This window comes from Mobula birostris, chromosome 3, assembly GCF_030028105.1.
Source record: "Mobula birostris isolate sMobBir1 chromosome 3, sMobBir1.hap1, whole genome shotgun sequence".
NCBI lineage: Eukaryota > Metazoa > Chordata > Chondrichthyes > Myliobatiformes > Myliobatidae > Mobula > Mobula birostris.
This window is the reverse complement of record NC_092372.1, coordinates 229,551,335-229,567,291: the sequence shown is the minus strand read 5'-3', so window position 1 is coordinate 229,567,291 and position 15,957 is coordinate 229,551,335. Positions and strand designations below refer to the sequence as shown.

The following is a 15,957-nucleotide window of genomic DNA, read 5'->3' as shown; positions in this document are numbered from 1 at the left end:
AGCATCATCACAGACACAGAGCATCAGATAATCATCACCACGGGAACAGAGCATCAGATAATCCGCATCATCACAGGCACAGAGTGTCAGATAATTATCATCACAGGCGCAAAGCGTCAGATATCAGCATCACAGGCACAGAGCATCAGATAATCAGCGTCACAGGCACAGAGCATCAGATAATCATCACAGGCACGGAGCATCAGATAATCATCATCACAGACACAGAGCATCAGATAATCATCATCACAGGCACGGAGCATCAGATAATCAGCATCACAGACACAGAGCATCAGATAATCATCATCACAGGCACAGAGCATCAGATAATCAGCATCACAGACACAGAGCATCAGATAATCATCATCACAGGCACGGAGCATCAGATAATCATCATCACAGGCACAGAGCATCAGATAATCATCATCACAGGCACGGAGCATCAGATAATCAGCATCACAGACACAGAGCATCAGATAATCATCATCACAGGCACAGAGCATCAGATAATCAGCATCACAGACACAGAGCATCAGATAATCATCATCACAGGCACGGAGCATCAGATAATCATCATCACAGGCACAGAGCATCAGATAATCAGCATCATAGATACAGAGCATCAGATAATCATCATCACAGGCACAGAGCATCAGATAATCATCATCACAGGCACGGAGCATCAGATAATCATCATCACAGGCACAGAGCATCAGATAATCATCATTACAGCAACACACATCAAAGTTGCTGGTGAACGCAGCAGGCCAGGCAGCATCTCTAGGAAGAGGTACAGTCAACGCTTCAGGCCGAGACCCTTCATCAGGACTAACTGAAGGAAGAGTGAGTAAGAGATTTGAAAGTGGGAGGGGGAGGGGGAGATCCAAAATGATAGGAGAAGACAGGAGGGGGAGGGATGGAGCCAAGAGCTGGACAGGTGATTGGCAAAAGGTGATTGACAGGAGGTCCGGGGAGAAAGACAAGGGGGGGAAACCAGAGGATGGGCAGGGGGTATATTCAGAGGGACAGAGGGAGAAAAAGGAGAGTGAGAGAAAGAATGTGTGTATAAAAATAAATAACGGATGGGGTACGAGGGGGAGGTGGGGCATTAGCGGAAGTTAGAGAAGTCGATGATCATGCCATCAGGTTGGAGGCTACCCAGACGGAATATAAGGTGTTGTTCCTCCAACCTGAGTATGGCTTCATCTTTACAGTAGAGGAGGCTGTGGATAGACATGTCAGAGTGGGAATGGGATGTGGAATTAAAATGTGTGGCCACTGGGAGATCCTGCTTTCTCTGGCGGACAGAACGTAGGTGTTCAGCAAAGCGGTCTCCCAGTCTGCGTCGGGTCTCGCCAATATATAGAAGGCCACATCGGGAGCACCGGATGCAGTATATCACCCCAGCCGACTCACAGGTGAAGTGTCGCCTCACCTGGAAGGACTGTCTGGGGCCCTGAATGGTGGTAAGGAAGGAAGAGTAAGGGCATGTGTAGCACTTGTTCCGCTTACAAGGATAAGTGCCAGGAGGGAGATCAGTGGGGAGGGCTGGGGGGGACGAATGGACAAGGGAGTCGCGTAGGGAGCGATCGCTGTGGAAAGGCGAGGGGGGGAGGGAAAGATGTGCTTAGTGGTGGGATCCCATTGGAGGTGGCAGAAGTTACGGAGAATAATATGTTGGACCTGGAGGCTGGTAGGTGAGGACCAGGGGAACCCTATTCCTAGTGGGGTGGCGGGAGGATGGAGTGAAAGCAGATCTACGTGCAATGGGGGAGATGCGTTTAAGAGCAGAGTTGATAGTGGAGGAAGGGAAGCCCCTTTCTTTAAAAAAGGAAGACATCTCCCTCGTCCTGGAATGAAAAGCCTCATCCTGAGAGCAGATGCGGCGGAGACGGAGGAATTGCGAGAAGGGGATGACGTTTTTGCAAGAGACAGGGTGAGAAGAGGAATAGCCCAGATAGCTGTGAGAGTCAGTAGGCTTACAGTAGACATCAGTGGATAAGCTGTCTCCAGAGACAGAGACAGAAAGATCTAGAAAGGGGAGGGAGGTGTCGGAAATGGACCAGGTAAACTTGAGGGCAGGGTGAAAGTTGGAGGCAAAGTTAATAAAGTCAACGAGTTCTGCATGCATGCTGGAAGCAGCGCCAATGCAGTTGTCGATGTAGCGAAGGAAAAGTGGTGGACAGATACCAGAATAGGCACAGAACACAGATTGTTCCACAAAGCCAACAAAAAGGCAGTCATAGCTAGGACCCATACGGGTGCCCATAGCTACACCTTTAGTTTGGAGGAAGTGGGAGGAGCCAAAGGAGAAATTATTAAGAGTAAGGACTAATTCTGCTAGACGGAGCGGAGTGGTGGTAGAGGGGAACTGATTGGGTCTGGAATCCAAAAAGAAGCGGAGACTTTGAGACCTTCCTGATGGGGGATGGAAGTATACAGGGATCCATGGTGAAAATAAAGCGGTTGGGGCCAGGGAACTTAAAATCATCGAAAAGTTTAAGAGCGTGAGAAGTGTCACGAACATAGGTAGGAAGGGATTGAACAAGGGGGGATAAAACCGTGTCGAGGTATGCAGAAATGAGTTCGGTGGGGCAGGAGCAAGCTGAGACAATAGGTCTGCCAGGACAGGCAGGTTTGTGGATCCTGGGTAGGAGGTAGAAATGGGAAGTGCGGGGTGTGGGAACTATAAGCTTGGTAGCAGTGGATGGGAGATCCCCTGAGCGGATAAAGTCGGTGATGGTGTGGGAGACAATGGCCTGGTGCTCCTTAGTGGGGTCACGATCGAGGGGTAAATAAGAGGAGGTATCCGCGAGTTGTTGCTTTGCCTCAGCAAGGTAGAGGTCAGTACGCCAGACTACAACAGCACCCCCCTTATCGGCAGGTTTAATAATGTTAGGATTAGTGCGGAGGGAGTGGAGAGCAGAGCGTTCGGAAGGAGTGAGGTTGGAATGGGAACAAGGTGCGGTGAAGTCGAAACGGTTGATGTCCCGTCGGCAGTTAGCGATAAAGAGATCCAGAGCAGGCAGAAGACCAGAGCGGGGTGTCCATGAAGAAGAGGAGGGTGGAAGACGCGAGAAGGGGTCATCGGTGGGGGTGGAAGAGTCCTTGCCGAAGAAGTAGGCTTGGAGACGGAGACGGCAGAAGAAGAGTTCCGCACAGGCACAGAGCGTCAGATAATCATTATCACAGGCACAGAGCATCAGATAATCATCATCACAGACACAGAGCATCAGATAATCAGCATCATCACAGGCACAGAGCATCAGATATCATCATCACAGGCACAGAGCATCAGATAATCATCATCACAGACACAGAACATCAGATAATCAGCATCACAGACAGAAGATAACAAGAATTTACAAGAAAAATGCTGATAAATTCAAAATTATGCACAAATTGAAGGAAACGTACTATGAGTAGAAGAAAGAAAAACAAAATCAATTTGACTGGGAAATGGTCACAGTGTTGTTATTCTCAGTTGGTGATTCGGTTTGTGTTGTTTGATTCAAGAACTGGATGGTTGAAGGAGCTACCGGGTCATCTGGCTTCAGTACCTCCTGCCCCCAGTGGAGCTCTGCACCTGGTGGTGCGTGACATCCTGTCTCAGTACCTCCTGCCCCCACTGGAGCTCAGTACCTGGTGATGTGGGACGTCCCGTCTCAGTACCTCCTGTACCCAGTGGAGCTCAGTACCTGGTGGTGTGGGATGTCCCTTCTCAGTACCTCCTGTCCCACTTGAGCACAGGACCCGGTGGTGCGGGATGTCTGGTCTTATAGAAGCATAGAAAAACCGACAGCACAATACAGGCCCTTTGGCCCACAATGCTATGCCAGATATGTGCTTACTTCAGAAATTACCTCAGGTTACCCATAGCCCTCTATCTTACTAAGCTACATGTACATATCCAGGAGTCTCTTAAAAGACACTATTATACCTGGCAACCACCACCATCGCCAGCAGCCCATTCCACACACTCACCACTCTCTGCGTAAAAAAACTTACCCCTGACATCTCCTCTGTACCTACTTCCAAGCACCTTAAAACTGTGCCCCCTCGTGTTAACCATTTCAGCCCTGGGAAAAAGCCTCTGACGATCCACACGATCAATGCCTCTCATCATCTTAAACACCTCTATCGGGTCACCTCTCATCCTCTGTCGCTCCAAGGAGAAAAGGCCAAGTTTACTCAACCTATTCTCATAAGGCATGCTCCCCAATCCAGGCAACATCCTTGTAAATCTCCTCTGCACCTTTTCTATGGCTTCCACATCCTTCCTGTAGTGAGGTGACCAGAACTGAGCACAGTACTCCAAGTGGGGTCTGTCCACGGTCCTATATAGCTGCAACATTACCTCTCAGCTCTTGAACTCAATCCCATGGTTATTTCTTCAGCCGTTTGAACAGGGCATGACTGCACAAGCGCGTGGACGTCTGCAGTGAAACAAGTGAGAAGAGTTTAAAAAGAAGGCAGATTTAAACAGCGGGCATCGGTGTAGAGGGAGACAGAGTAGGAAGGCTTTGGCTCAATGGGGCTTAGGTAATACAGGGTCAAGGCGAGGTAAGTTATCTGTGTAGAATACAGACAGAAAGTATGTGTGTGAGGCCGGTTTTCTGTGCTCGGTGTCAGATGTGGGAAATCCAGGAGATTCCCAGCCTCCCAGACGGCTACATCTGCACCAGGTGCGTCGAGCTGCAGCTTCTTAGGGACCGCATTCGGCAATTGGAGATGCAGCTCGATGACCTTTGTCTGGTCAGAGAGAGTGAGGACATGATAGAGAGGAGCTACAGGCAGGTAGTCACACTGGAGCCTCGGGAGACAGATAAGTGGGTCACAGTCAGGAGAGGGAAGGGCAAGAGTCAGAAACTAAAGAGTACCCCTGTGGCTGTCCCCCTTAACAATAAGTACTCCTGCTTGAGTACAGTTGGGGGGGAGGTTGCCTACCTAGGGGAAGCAAGGCTGCACCTCTGGGACAGAGTCTGGCCCTGTGGCTCAGAAGGGTAGGGAAAGGAAGAGGATGGCAGCAGTGATAAGGGACTCCATAGTTAGGCAGTCAGACAGGTGATTCTGTGGATGCAGGAAAGAAACACAGATGGTAGCTTGCCTCCCAGGTGCCAGGGTCTGGGATGTTTCTGATCATGTCCACGATATCTTGAAGAAGGAAGGAGAACAGCCAGAGGTCGTGGTACATATTAGTACCAATGACATAGGTAGGAAATGGGAAGAGGTCCAAGCAGACTACAGGGAGTTGGGAAGGGAGTTGAGAAGCAAGACCACAAAGGTAGTCATCTCAGGATTACTGCCTGTGCCACGTGACAGTGAGTATAGGAATAAAATGAGGTGGAGGATAAATGCGTGGCTGTGGGATTGGATCAGGGGACAAGGATTCAGATTTCTGGATCATTGGGACCTCTTTTGGGGCAGATGTGACCTGTACAAAAAGGACGGGTTACACTTGAATCCCAGGGAGACCAATATCCTGGTGGGAAGGTTTGCAAAGGCTATTGGGGAGAGTTTAAACTATAATTGCTGGAGGGTGGGAACCAAACTGATGTGACGGAGGAAAGGGAGGTTGGCTCACAAATAGAGAAAGCTTGGAGACAGTGCGAAAGGGAGGATCGGCAGGTGATAGAGAAGGGATGCGCTCGAGATGTGTCCATTTTAATGCGAGTAGTATTATGAATAAAGCGGATGAGCTTAGAGCGTGGATCAGTACTTGGCGCTATGATGTTGTGGCCATTACAGAGACTGGCGCAGGGGCGGGAATGGCTAATTCAAGTGCCAGGCTTTAGATGTTTCAGAAAGGACAGGGAGGGAGGCAAAAGAGGTGGGGGCATGGCACAGTTGATCAGAGATAGTGTCACGGCTGCAGAAAATGACTAAGTCATGGAGGGGTTGTCTACAGAGTCTCTGTGGGTGGAAGTTAGAAACAGGAGGGGTCAATAACTCCACTGGGTATTTTTTATAGACCACCCAATAGTAACAGGGACATCAAGGAGCAGATAGGGAGCCAGATTCTGCAAAGGTGTAATAATAACAGGGTTGTTGTGATGCGAGATTTTAATTTCCCAAATATTGATTGGCATCTCCCTAAAGTGAGGGGTTTAGATGGGGTGGAGTTTGTTAGATGTGTTCAGGAAGGTTTCTTGACACAATATGTAGATAACCCTACAAGAGGAGAGGTTGTACTTGATCTAGTATTGGGAAATGAACCTGGTCAGGTGTCAGGTCTCTCAGTGGGAGAGAATTTTGGAGATGGTGATTACAATTCTCTCTCCTTTACCATAGCATTGGAGAGGGGTAGGAACAGACAAGTTAGGGAAATGTTTAATTGGAGTAAGGGGAAATATGAGGCTATCAGGCAGGAACTTGGAAGCCCAAATTGGAAACAGTTGTTCTCAGGGAAACATACGGAAGAAATGTGGCAAATGTTCAGGGGACACTTGTGTGGGGTTCTGCATTGATATGTTCAAATGAGACAGGGGAAGAATGGTAGGGTACAGGAACCATGGTGCAAATCCAGGCAAGAAGAAAAGAAGAGCTTATGAACCGTTCAAAAAACTAGGTAATGACAGAGATCTAGAAGATTATACAGCTAGCAGGAATGAGCTTGAGATTGAAATTAGGAGAGCCAGAAGGGACCATGAGAAGGCCTTGGCGAGCAGGATTAAGGAAACCCCAAGGCATTCTACAAGTATGTGAAGAGCAAGAGCATTAGATGTGAGAGAACAGGACCAATCAAGAGTGACAGTAGAAAAGTGTTTATGGAACCGGAGGAGATAGCAGAGGTACTTAATGAATAATTTGCTTCAGTACTCAGTATGGAAAAGGACCTTGGTGATTGTAGGGATGACTTACAGCGGACTGAAAAGCTTGAGCGTATAGACATTAAGAAAGAGGATGTGCTGCAGCTTTTGGAAAGCATCGAGTTGGATGTCACCAGGACAGGACGAGTTGTAGCCTGGGCTACTGTGGGTGGTGATGGAGGAGAGTGCTGAGCCTATGCAAGGCTTATTGAGAAAGTAAGGAGGCATAGGATCCAAGAGGACCTTGGTTTGTGGATCCAGAACCGGCTTGCCCACAGAAGGAAAAGAGTGGTTATAAACAGGTCATAGTCTACACTGAGGTCAGTGACCAGTGGTGTATCTCAGGGATCTGATCTGGGACCCCTTCTCTTTGTGATTTTTATAAATGACCTGGATGAGGAGGTGGAGGGATGAGTCTGTAAATGACACAAAGGTTGGGGGTGTTGTGGATAGTGTGGAGGGCTGTCAGAGGTTACAGCGGGACATTGTTAGGATGCAAAACTGGGCTGAGAAGTGGCAGATGGAGTTTAACCCAGATAAGTGTGAGGTGCTTCATTTTGGTAGGTCAAATATGATGGCAGAAAATAGCATTAATGGTAAATCTCTTGGCAGTGTGGAGGATCAGAGGGATCTTCGGGTTCGAGTCCATAGGACACTCAAAGTTGCTATGCAGGTTGACTCTATGGCTAAGAAGGCATACGGTGAATTGAACTTCATCAACCGAGGGACTGAGTTTAAGAGCCAAGAGGTAATGTTGCAGCTATATAGGACGCTGGTCAGACCACACTTGAAGTACTGTGCTCAGTTCTGGTCACCTCATTACAGGAATGGTGTGGATACTATAGAGAGAGTGCAGAGGAGATTTACAAGGATATTGCATGGATTGAGTGAACTCTGCCTTTTCTCCTTGGAGCGACAGAGGACAAGAGGTGACCTGACAGAGGTGTATAAGATGATGAGAGGCATTGATTGTTTGGACAGTCAGAGGTTCTTTTCCAGGGTTGAAATGGTTTGCATGAGAGGGCATAGTTTTAAGTTGCTTGGAAGTAGATGAGATGTCAGGGGTAAGTTTTTACACAGACAGTGCTGGGTGCATGGAATCGGCTGCTGGAAATGGTGGTGGAGGCGGAAACGATAGGGTCTCTTAAGAGGCTCCTGGATAGGTACATGAAGCTTAGAAAAATAGAGGGCAATGGGTAAACCTAGGTAGTTCTATGGTAAGAACATGTTCGACACAACTTTGTGGGCCAAAGGGTCTGTATTGTGCTGTTGGTTTTCTATGTTTCTTTGTTTCTATGTTTCTATGAAGGCCAATACACCGTACACCTTCTTAACCACAGAGTCAACCTGTGCAACAGCTTTGAGGGTCCTGCGGACTCGGACCCCAAGATCCCTCTGAACCTCCACACTGCCAAGAATCTTACCATTAATACTATATTCTGCCATCATATTTGACCTACCAAAATGAACCACCTCACCCTTATCTGAGTTGAACTCCATCTGCCACTTCTCAGCCCAGTTTTGCATCCTATCAATGTCCCGCTGTAACCTCTGACAGCCCTCTACACTATCCACAACATCCCCAACCTTTGTATCATCAGCAAATTTACTAACCCATCCCTCCACTTCCTCATCCAGGTCATTTATAAAAACCACAAACAGTAAGGGTCCCAGAACAGATCCCTGAGGCACACCACTGGTCACCGACCTCCATGCAGAATATGACCCGTCTACAACCAGTCTTTGCCTTCTGTGGACGAGCCAGTTCTGGATCCACAAAGCAATGTCCCCTTGGATCCCATGCCTCCTTATTTTCTCAATAAGCCTTGTATGGGATACCTTATCAAATGCCTTGCTGAAATCCATATACACTACACCTACTACTCTACTTTCATCAATGTGCTTAGTCACATCCTCAAAAAATTCAATCAGGCTCTTAAGGCACCACCTGCCTTTGACAAAGCCATGTTGACTATTCTTAATCATATTCTTAATCTCCAAATGTTCATATATCCTGTCTCTCAGGATCTCGTCCATCAATTTACCAACCACTGAAGTAACACTCACTGGTTTATAATTTCCTGGGCTATCTCTACCCCATTTCTTAAACAAAGGAACAATATCTGCAACCCTCCAATCCTCCAGAACCTCTCCCGTCCCTATTGATGATGTGAAGATCATTTCCAGAGGCTCAGCGATCTCCTCCCTCACCTCCCACTGTAGCCTGGGGTACATCTCGTCCGGTCCCAGAGACTAATCTAACTTGATACTTTCCAAATGCTCCAGCAAATCCTCTTTCTTAATGTCTACATCCTCAAGCTTTTCAGTCCGCTGTAAGTCATTCCTGCAATCGCCAAGATCCTTTTCCATAGTGAATACTGAAGCAAAGTACTCATTAAGTACCTCTGCTACCTCCTCCTGTTTCATACACACTTTTCCACTGTCACGTTTGGTTGCTCCTATTCACTCACATCTTATCCTCTTGTTCTTCACATACTTGTAGAATGCCTTGGGGTTTTCCTTAATCATGTTCACCAAGGCCTCCTCATGGCCCCTTCTGGCTCTCCTAATTTCATTCTTAAGCTCCTTCCTGCTAGCCTTATAATTTGCTAAAGATCTATCATTACCTAGTTTTTTGAACCTTCATAAGGTTTTCTCTTATTCTTGACTAGATTTTCAACAGCCTTTCTACACCACGGTTCCTGTACCCGACCATCCTTTCCCTGTCTCATTGGAACATACCTCTGCAGAACCCCACACAAATATCCCCCGAACATTTGCCACATTTCTGCCGTACATTTCCCTGAGAACATCTGTTCCCAATTTATGCTTCCAAGTTCCTGCCTGATAGCTTCATATTTCCCCTTACTCCAATTAAACACTTTACTAATTTGTCTGTTCCTATCCCTCTCCAATGCTATGGTAAAGAAGATAGAATTGTGATCACTATCTCCAAAATGCTCTCCCACTGAGAGATCTGACACCTGACCAGGTTCATTTTCCAATACCAGATCAAGTACAGTCTCTCCTCTTGTCAGCTTATCTTCATATTGTGTCAGGAAACCTTCCTGAACACACCTAACAAACTCCACCCCATCTAAACCCCTTGCTCTAGGGAGATGTCAATCAATATTTGGGAAATTAAAATCTCCCACCACGACAACCCTGTTATTACTGGTCTGTTCCAGAATCTGTCTCCCTATCTGCTCCTCGATGTCCCTGTACTATTGGGTGGTCTTATTGTAGAGTTATTGACCCTTTCTCTTTCTAACTTCCACCCACAGAGACTCCGTGGACAGTCCCTTGATGACTTCCTCCTTTTCTGCAGCCGTGACTCTATCTCTGATCAACAGTGCCACGCCCATACCTCTTTTGCCTCCCTCCCTGTCCTTTCTGAAACATCTAAAGTCTGGCACTTGAAGTAGCCATTCTTGCCTGTGACCCATCCAAATCTCTGTAATGGCCACAACATCATAGCACCAAGCACTGATCCACGCTCTAAGCTCATCCGCTTTGTTCATGATGCTTCTTGCTTTGAAATAGACACATCTCAAACCATCAGTCTGAGTGCATCCCTTCTCTGTCACCTGCCTATCCTCCCTCTCACAATGCCTACAAGCCTTCTCAATTTGTGAACTAACTTCCCCTTCCTCTGTCTCTTCAGTTTGGTTCCCACCCCTCCAGCAATTCTAGTTTAAACTCTCCCCAGTGGCGTTAGCAAAGCTCCTTGCCAGGATATTGGTCCCTCTGGGATTCAAGTGCAACCCGTCCTTTTTCTACAGGTCACACCTGCCCCAAAAGAGGTCCCAATGATCCAGAAATCTGAATCCCTGCCCCTGCTCCAATCCCTCAGCCACACATTTATCCTCCACCTCATTGTATTCCTGTACTCACTGTCGCATGTCACAGGCATTAATCCCGAGATTACTACTTTTGAGGTCCTGCTTCTCAGCTTTTTTCCTAATTCCCTGTAGTCTGTTTTCAGGACCTCCTCTCATTTCCTATCTATGTCAATGGTACCAATATGTACCATGACCTCTGGCTGTTCACCTTCCCACTTCAGGATATCATGAACGCAATCAGAAACATCCTGGACCCTGGCACATGGGAGGCAAACTACCATCTGAGTTTCTTTCCTGCGTCTACAGAATCGCCTGTCTGACCCCCTAACTATAGAGTTCCCTATCACTGCTGCCATCCTCTTCCATTCCCTACTCTTCTGAGCTACAGGGCCAGACTCTGTGCCAGAGGCACGGCCACTGTTGCTTCCCCCAGGTAGGCTGTCCCCCGCCAACAGTACTCAGACAGGAGTACTTATTGTTAAGGGGGACAGCCACAGGGGTACTCTCTAGTATCTGACTCTTGCCCTTCCCTCTCCTGACTATGACCCACTTACCTGCCTTCCGTGGCCCCGGCATGACTACCTGCCTATAGCTCCTCTCTATCACCTCCTCACTCTCCCTGACCAGACGAAGGTCATCGAGCTGCATCTCCAGTTCCCTAACCCGGTCCCTAAGGAGCTGCAGCTCGACACACCTGGCGCAGATGTGGCCGTCCAGGAGGGTGGGATTCTGCCGTACTTCCCACATCCGACACCCAGTACAGAACACCGGCCTCACAGGCATACTTCCTATTCTTCACAAATAACTTACCTCGCCTCAACCCATTATTGCCGAAGCCCCGTTGACCAAAGTCCTCCTACTCTGACACCCACTCCTCTGATTCCTGCTATATAAAGATGTCTTCTTTTTAAATCCTTCCCGCCCGTCTAACTCGCTGACGTCATGCGCTTGCGCAGTCATGCCTTGATCAAACCGTCGAAGAAAAACTCTTCTTTTAAATCAGTACCTCCTCCCCCAGTGGAGCTCAGTACCTGGTGGTGTGGGACGTCTGTCTTCTGTACCTGGTGGTGTGGGACGTTTATTGTCTGTACCTCCTGCCCCAATGGAGCTCAGTACCTGGTGGTGTGGGACGTCTATTGTCTGTACCTGGTGGCGTGGGACGACTGTTGTCTGTACTTCCTGCCCCAGTGGAGCTCAGTACCTGGTGGTGTGGGACGTCTATTGTCTGTACCTGGTGGTGTGGGACGACTGTTGTCTGTACTTCCTGCCCCAGTGGAGCTCAGTACCTGGTGGTGTGGGTCATCCAGTCTCGGTACCTCCTGCCCCAGTGGAGCTCAGGACCTGGTGGTGTGGGACGTCTGTCGTCTGTACCTGGTGGTGTGGGACGTCTGTCGTCTGTACCTCCTGCCCCAGTGGAGCTGGCACTGGATTTTATTTGATTTAGAGAGATGGTGCGAAACAGGTCCTTACAACCCAATAATCCGTGCCACCCAACAGCCCACCTATTTAATCCTAGACTAATCCCAGGAGAATTGACGATGACCAATTAACTTTGGACTCTGGGAGGAAAGCAGAGCATCCGAAGGTAACCCATGAGGTTGCTGGGAGAACGTACAGACTCGTGGTGGAATTGAAACTCGATGCTTTGGGCTCTAAAAGCGTTGTGCTAAACACAGTGCTGCTGTACAGCCGGTGGGTCATTGGTCTACAGTTAATGACCAGTAGGCCAGCCAGAGAGCTGGTTGGTGCCCCTGTAATACCCCCTCCTAGCCAGTCCTTGCCCCTGTAGCAACACCCTCCCCAACCCCGGTGATCAGCTGTTCGGACCATGGACCTGAACCACCAGAGACACAGAACATCACCAGTCCGGGGTTGGCCCACTACTCAGAGGTGCAGTGAGGCGGGGAGGAGGGGTCGGGGCAGCACAGAGCATGAGTGAGGACTGAAAAGGTATGGGGAGTAGTCGGGGATCGGATTGAGGGGTCTGGGCCGGACGGGTGGGGTTGGTCCGAGGATGGGGGTTGGCGCATGGATCTTATCTTGGCTGTAACAACATGACCGTTCTCCTGGAATGGGGTGAAGCATACAGGCAGTGCTACCTACTCCCCAATGTGCCCCTTGGAGACAGAGTTAAAGGACATAAACTCCACCACACTGGAGAACTCGGGGCCCATCTCGTGCAGGACTCTCTTGAAGGATAGAAGCTGGAGGCTCCCACTGTACACGTCCTCTGGGTGGCCCTGCAGGTGAGAAACGCCAGAGAAAAAAACTGAACATCAGTCGGCTCAGAGACAGGGACGAGAAAACAACAAAGGCCCTCTATGGAGGCGAGCTGATCCCAGAATCTACAGATTATATTGAGTTGGGAAGTGTAGGGCTGTCCTGGGAGGAGTTTGGGTTTGGAAGTTTGGCTTAAGATGAATTGGGTTGTCTAGGATATTGTTGAGAAGGGATGGGATGGGATCAGTTGTACTGGGATTGGTTTTGGTGGGATGTCATAGGTTGGGTTGTGTTTGGTAGGTTTTGCTGGGATGCGATGAGTTGGGAGGGGATGTGATAGGAGGCATGAGTTGAATGGGATAGGATGGGTTGCATTTGGAAGGTTTTGTTGGGATGGGATGGGATGAGATGAGATGGGATGGGATGGAATGGATTGATATAGGGTGTGATAGAGTGGGATGAGATGAGATGGGATGGGATGATATAGGATGTGATAGGGTGGGGTGGGATGAGATGGGATGAGTCGGGATGAGATGAGATGAGATGGGATGGGATGATATAGGATGTGATAGGGTGGGGTGGGATGAGTTGGGATGAGATGGGATGATATAGGATGTGATAGGGTGGGGTAGGATGAGTTGGGATGAGTTGCGATGAGTTGGGATGAGATGGGATGGGATGATATAGGATGTGATAGGGTGGAGTGGGATGAGTTGGGATGAGCTGGGATGAGATGGGATGGGATGATATAGGATGTGGTAGGGTGGGGTGGGATGAGATGAGATGGGATGTGATGGGATGGGATGATATAGGATGTGATAGGGTGGGGTGGGATGAGATGAGATGGGATGAGTTGGGATGAAATGGGATGTGATAGGAAGAGTTTGACTGTGAGTGACTTTCTGGGAAGGGCCAGCTTCAATAGGGATGTGTTTTGTTCGGATGTGTTGGGATGGCCTCAGCTGAGATTCACTGGGATGGGCTGGGTGTATTGGTTTAAACTGGGCTGTACAACGCCTGACAAGTGGCCCAGGCCAAGGCACTTGCAGACAACCAATCACCACTTGCTCACCTCGTCGGCCAATAACAGGAGCCCCTCATCAGCGGCGAATCGGATTATCCGTTCCATGCAGGCTCTGTCCATCACGTGCCCTGTCAGCAAGCAATGGCAACAGGACTGAGGTGAATTGAGACGGCGAGATGAAGAGGAAGAACGACGAACTGCGGAGGGCGGGCGGGACCGTTCCACGTGAGCGCAGAGTGGGGTGGATGAGCACAAATTGGGAAAGCAGCTCCTCACTCGGGACGAAGGGCAGCCCCTTCACCCAGTGGGTGGGTGGCAGATTTGATCACCGAATTCGCTCGGAGGGGGAAGGGGGGACTGTGTTAGTGCAGGAATATGGCACTGATTTTGGTTTGGTTACACTGAGTAGCAGGCTAGAAGGGCCGAGTGGCCACTCCCTGTCCGAGCGTCCCTCCCCCCCCCCCAACCTGATCCACGCGTGTCCTGGCCGCTACCTGTGGGACTGCCCGGGTTGACGACATACAGCACCCGAGGACGGCAGCTCCCGCAACCTTCCTCCAGCACTCTCCTCAGCTCTTCGGACCACACCGTCCAGCCACTCTGCTCGTCCAGCTGGTAGGGCAGGGCTGCCCCACCCAACAGTGTAATGATGTGCTGGCAGGCCAGGCTGCTGGGCACTGGAACCAGGATGCCCATCCTCTCAGAGTTGCCCGTTGCCATCAGGAATTTCAAGATGAACTAGGAAGAGGGTGCACAGGGGTTACAGAGCATCGTGCCAAACCAGAATCCAGTTCAGTATCATCGGCATTTGTCATAAATATGTTGTTCTGCTGAGCAGTACATTGCAATACATAATAAAAGAAACTATTACAATGTAGGAACTTGGTCCAGCTGGAAAAATGGGCTGAAAAATGGCAGATGGAGTTTAATGCAGACAAGTGTGAGGTATTGCACGTTGGAAGGACAAACCAAGGTAGAACATACAGGGTTAATGGTAAGGCACTGAGGAGTGCAGTAGAACAGAGGGATCTGGGAATACAGATACAAAGTTCCCTAAAGTGGCGTCACAGGTAGATAGGGTCGTAAAGAGAGCTTTTGGTACATTGGCCTTTATTAATCAGAGTATTGAGTATAAGAGCTGGAATGTTATGATAAGGTTGTATAAGGCATTGGTGAGGCCGTATCTGGAGTATTGTGTTCAGTTTTGGTCACCAAATTACAGGAAGGATATAAATAAGGTTGAAAGAGTGCAGAGAAGGTTTACAAGGATGTTGCTGGGACTTGAGAAACTCAGTTACAGAGAAAGGTTGAATAGGTTAGGACTTTATTCCCTGGAGCGTAGAAGAATGAGGGGAGATTTGATAGAGGTATATAAAATTATGATGGGTATAGATAGAATGAATGCAAGCAGGCTTTTTCCACTGAGGCAAGGGGAGAAAAAAACCAGAGGACATGGGTTAAGGGTGAGGGGGGGAAAGTTTAAAGGGAACATTTGGGGGGGCTTCTTCACACAGAGAGTGGTGGGAGTGTGGAATGAGCTGCCAGAGGAGGTGGTAAATGCGGGTTCTTTTTTAACATTTAAGAATAAATTGGACAGATACATGGATGGGAGGGGTATGGAGGGATATGGTCCGTGTGCAGGTCAGTGGGACTAGGCAGAAAATGGTTCGGCACAGCCAAGAAGGGCCAAAAGGCCTGTCTCTGTGCTGTAGTTTTTCTATGGTTTCTGTGGTAGTACAGTGTATAGATATATAGTAAATAAGTAGTACAAAAACGAGCAAAATCAAAAAAAAGTGAGGAGGTGTTCATGGGTTCATTGTCCATTTAGGAATCGGATGGCAGAGGGAAGAAGCTGTTCCTGACACGTTGAGTGTGTGTCTTCAGGCGTTTGTACCTCCTCCCTGATGGTAGCAATGGGAAGAGGGCATGTCCTGGGTGATGGGGGTCCTTAATGATGGACGCCACCTTTTGAGACATCGCCTTTTGAAGATGTCCTAGTTGCTGGGGAATCACGTGCAGATGTACCCCCACCAATGGCTTTGGGTGACTGCTCCTCATCAGG

At 48.8% G+C, this 15,957-nt stretch overlaps 1 protein-coding gene across 2 annotated transcripts in view; it reads right to left on the bottom strand.

Annotated features, from left to right (window-relative positions):
* The window catches only part of LOC140195636 (alanine aminotransferase 2-like), a 69,143-nt gene that overhangs the window by 22,784 nt on the left and 30,402 nt on the right, over positions 1 to 15,957 (bottom strand). For both annotated transcript variants that reach the window (XM_072254314.1, XM_072254315.1), the window contains exons 5-7: positions 14,390 to 14,633; positions 13,944 to 14,023; positions 12,755 to 12,891 (exon numbers count right to left, since the gene is read on the bottom strand). In XM_072254314.1, the coding sequence (XP_072110415.1) occupies positions 12,755 to 12,891; positions 13,944 to 14,023; positions 14,390 to 14,633 (461 nt within the window). The remainder of the gene's footprint in view (positions 1 to 12,754; positions 12,892 to 13,943; positions 14,024 to 14,389; positions 14,634 to 15,957) is intronic.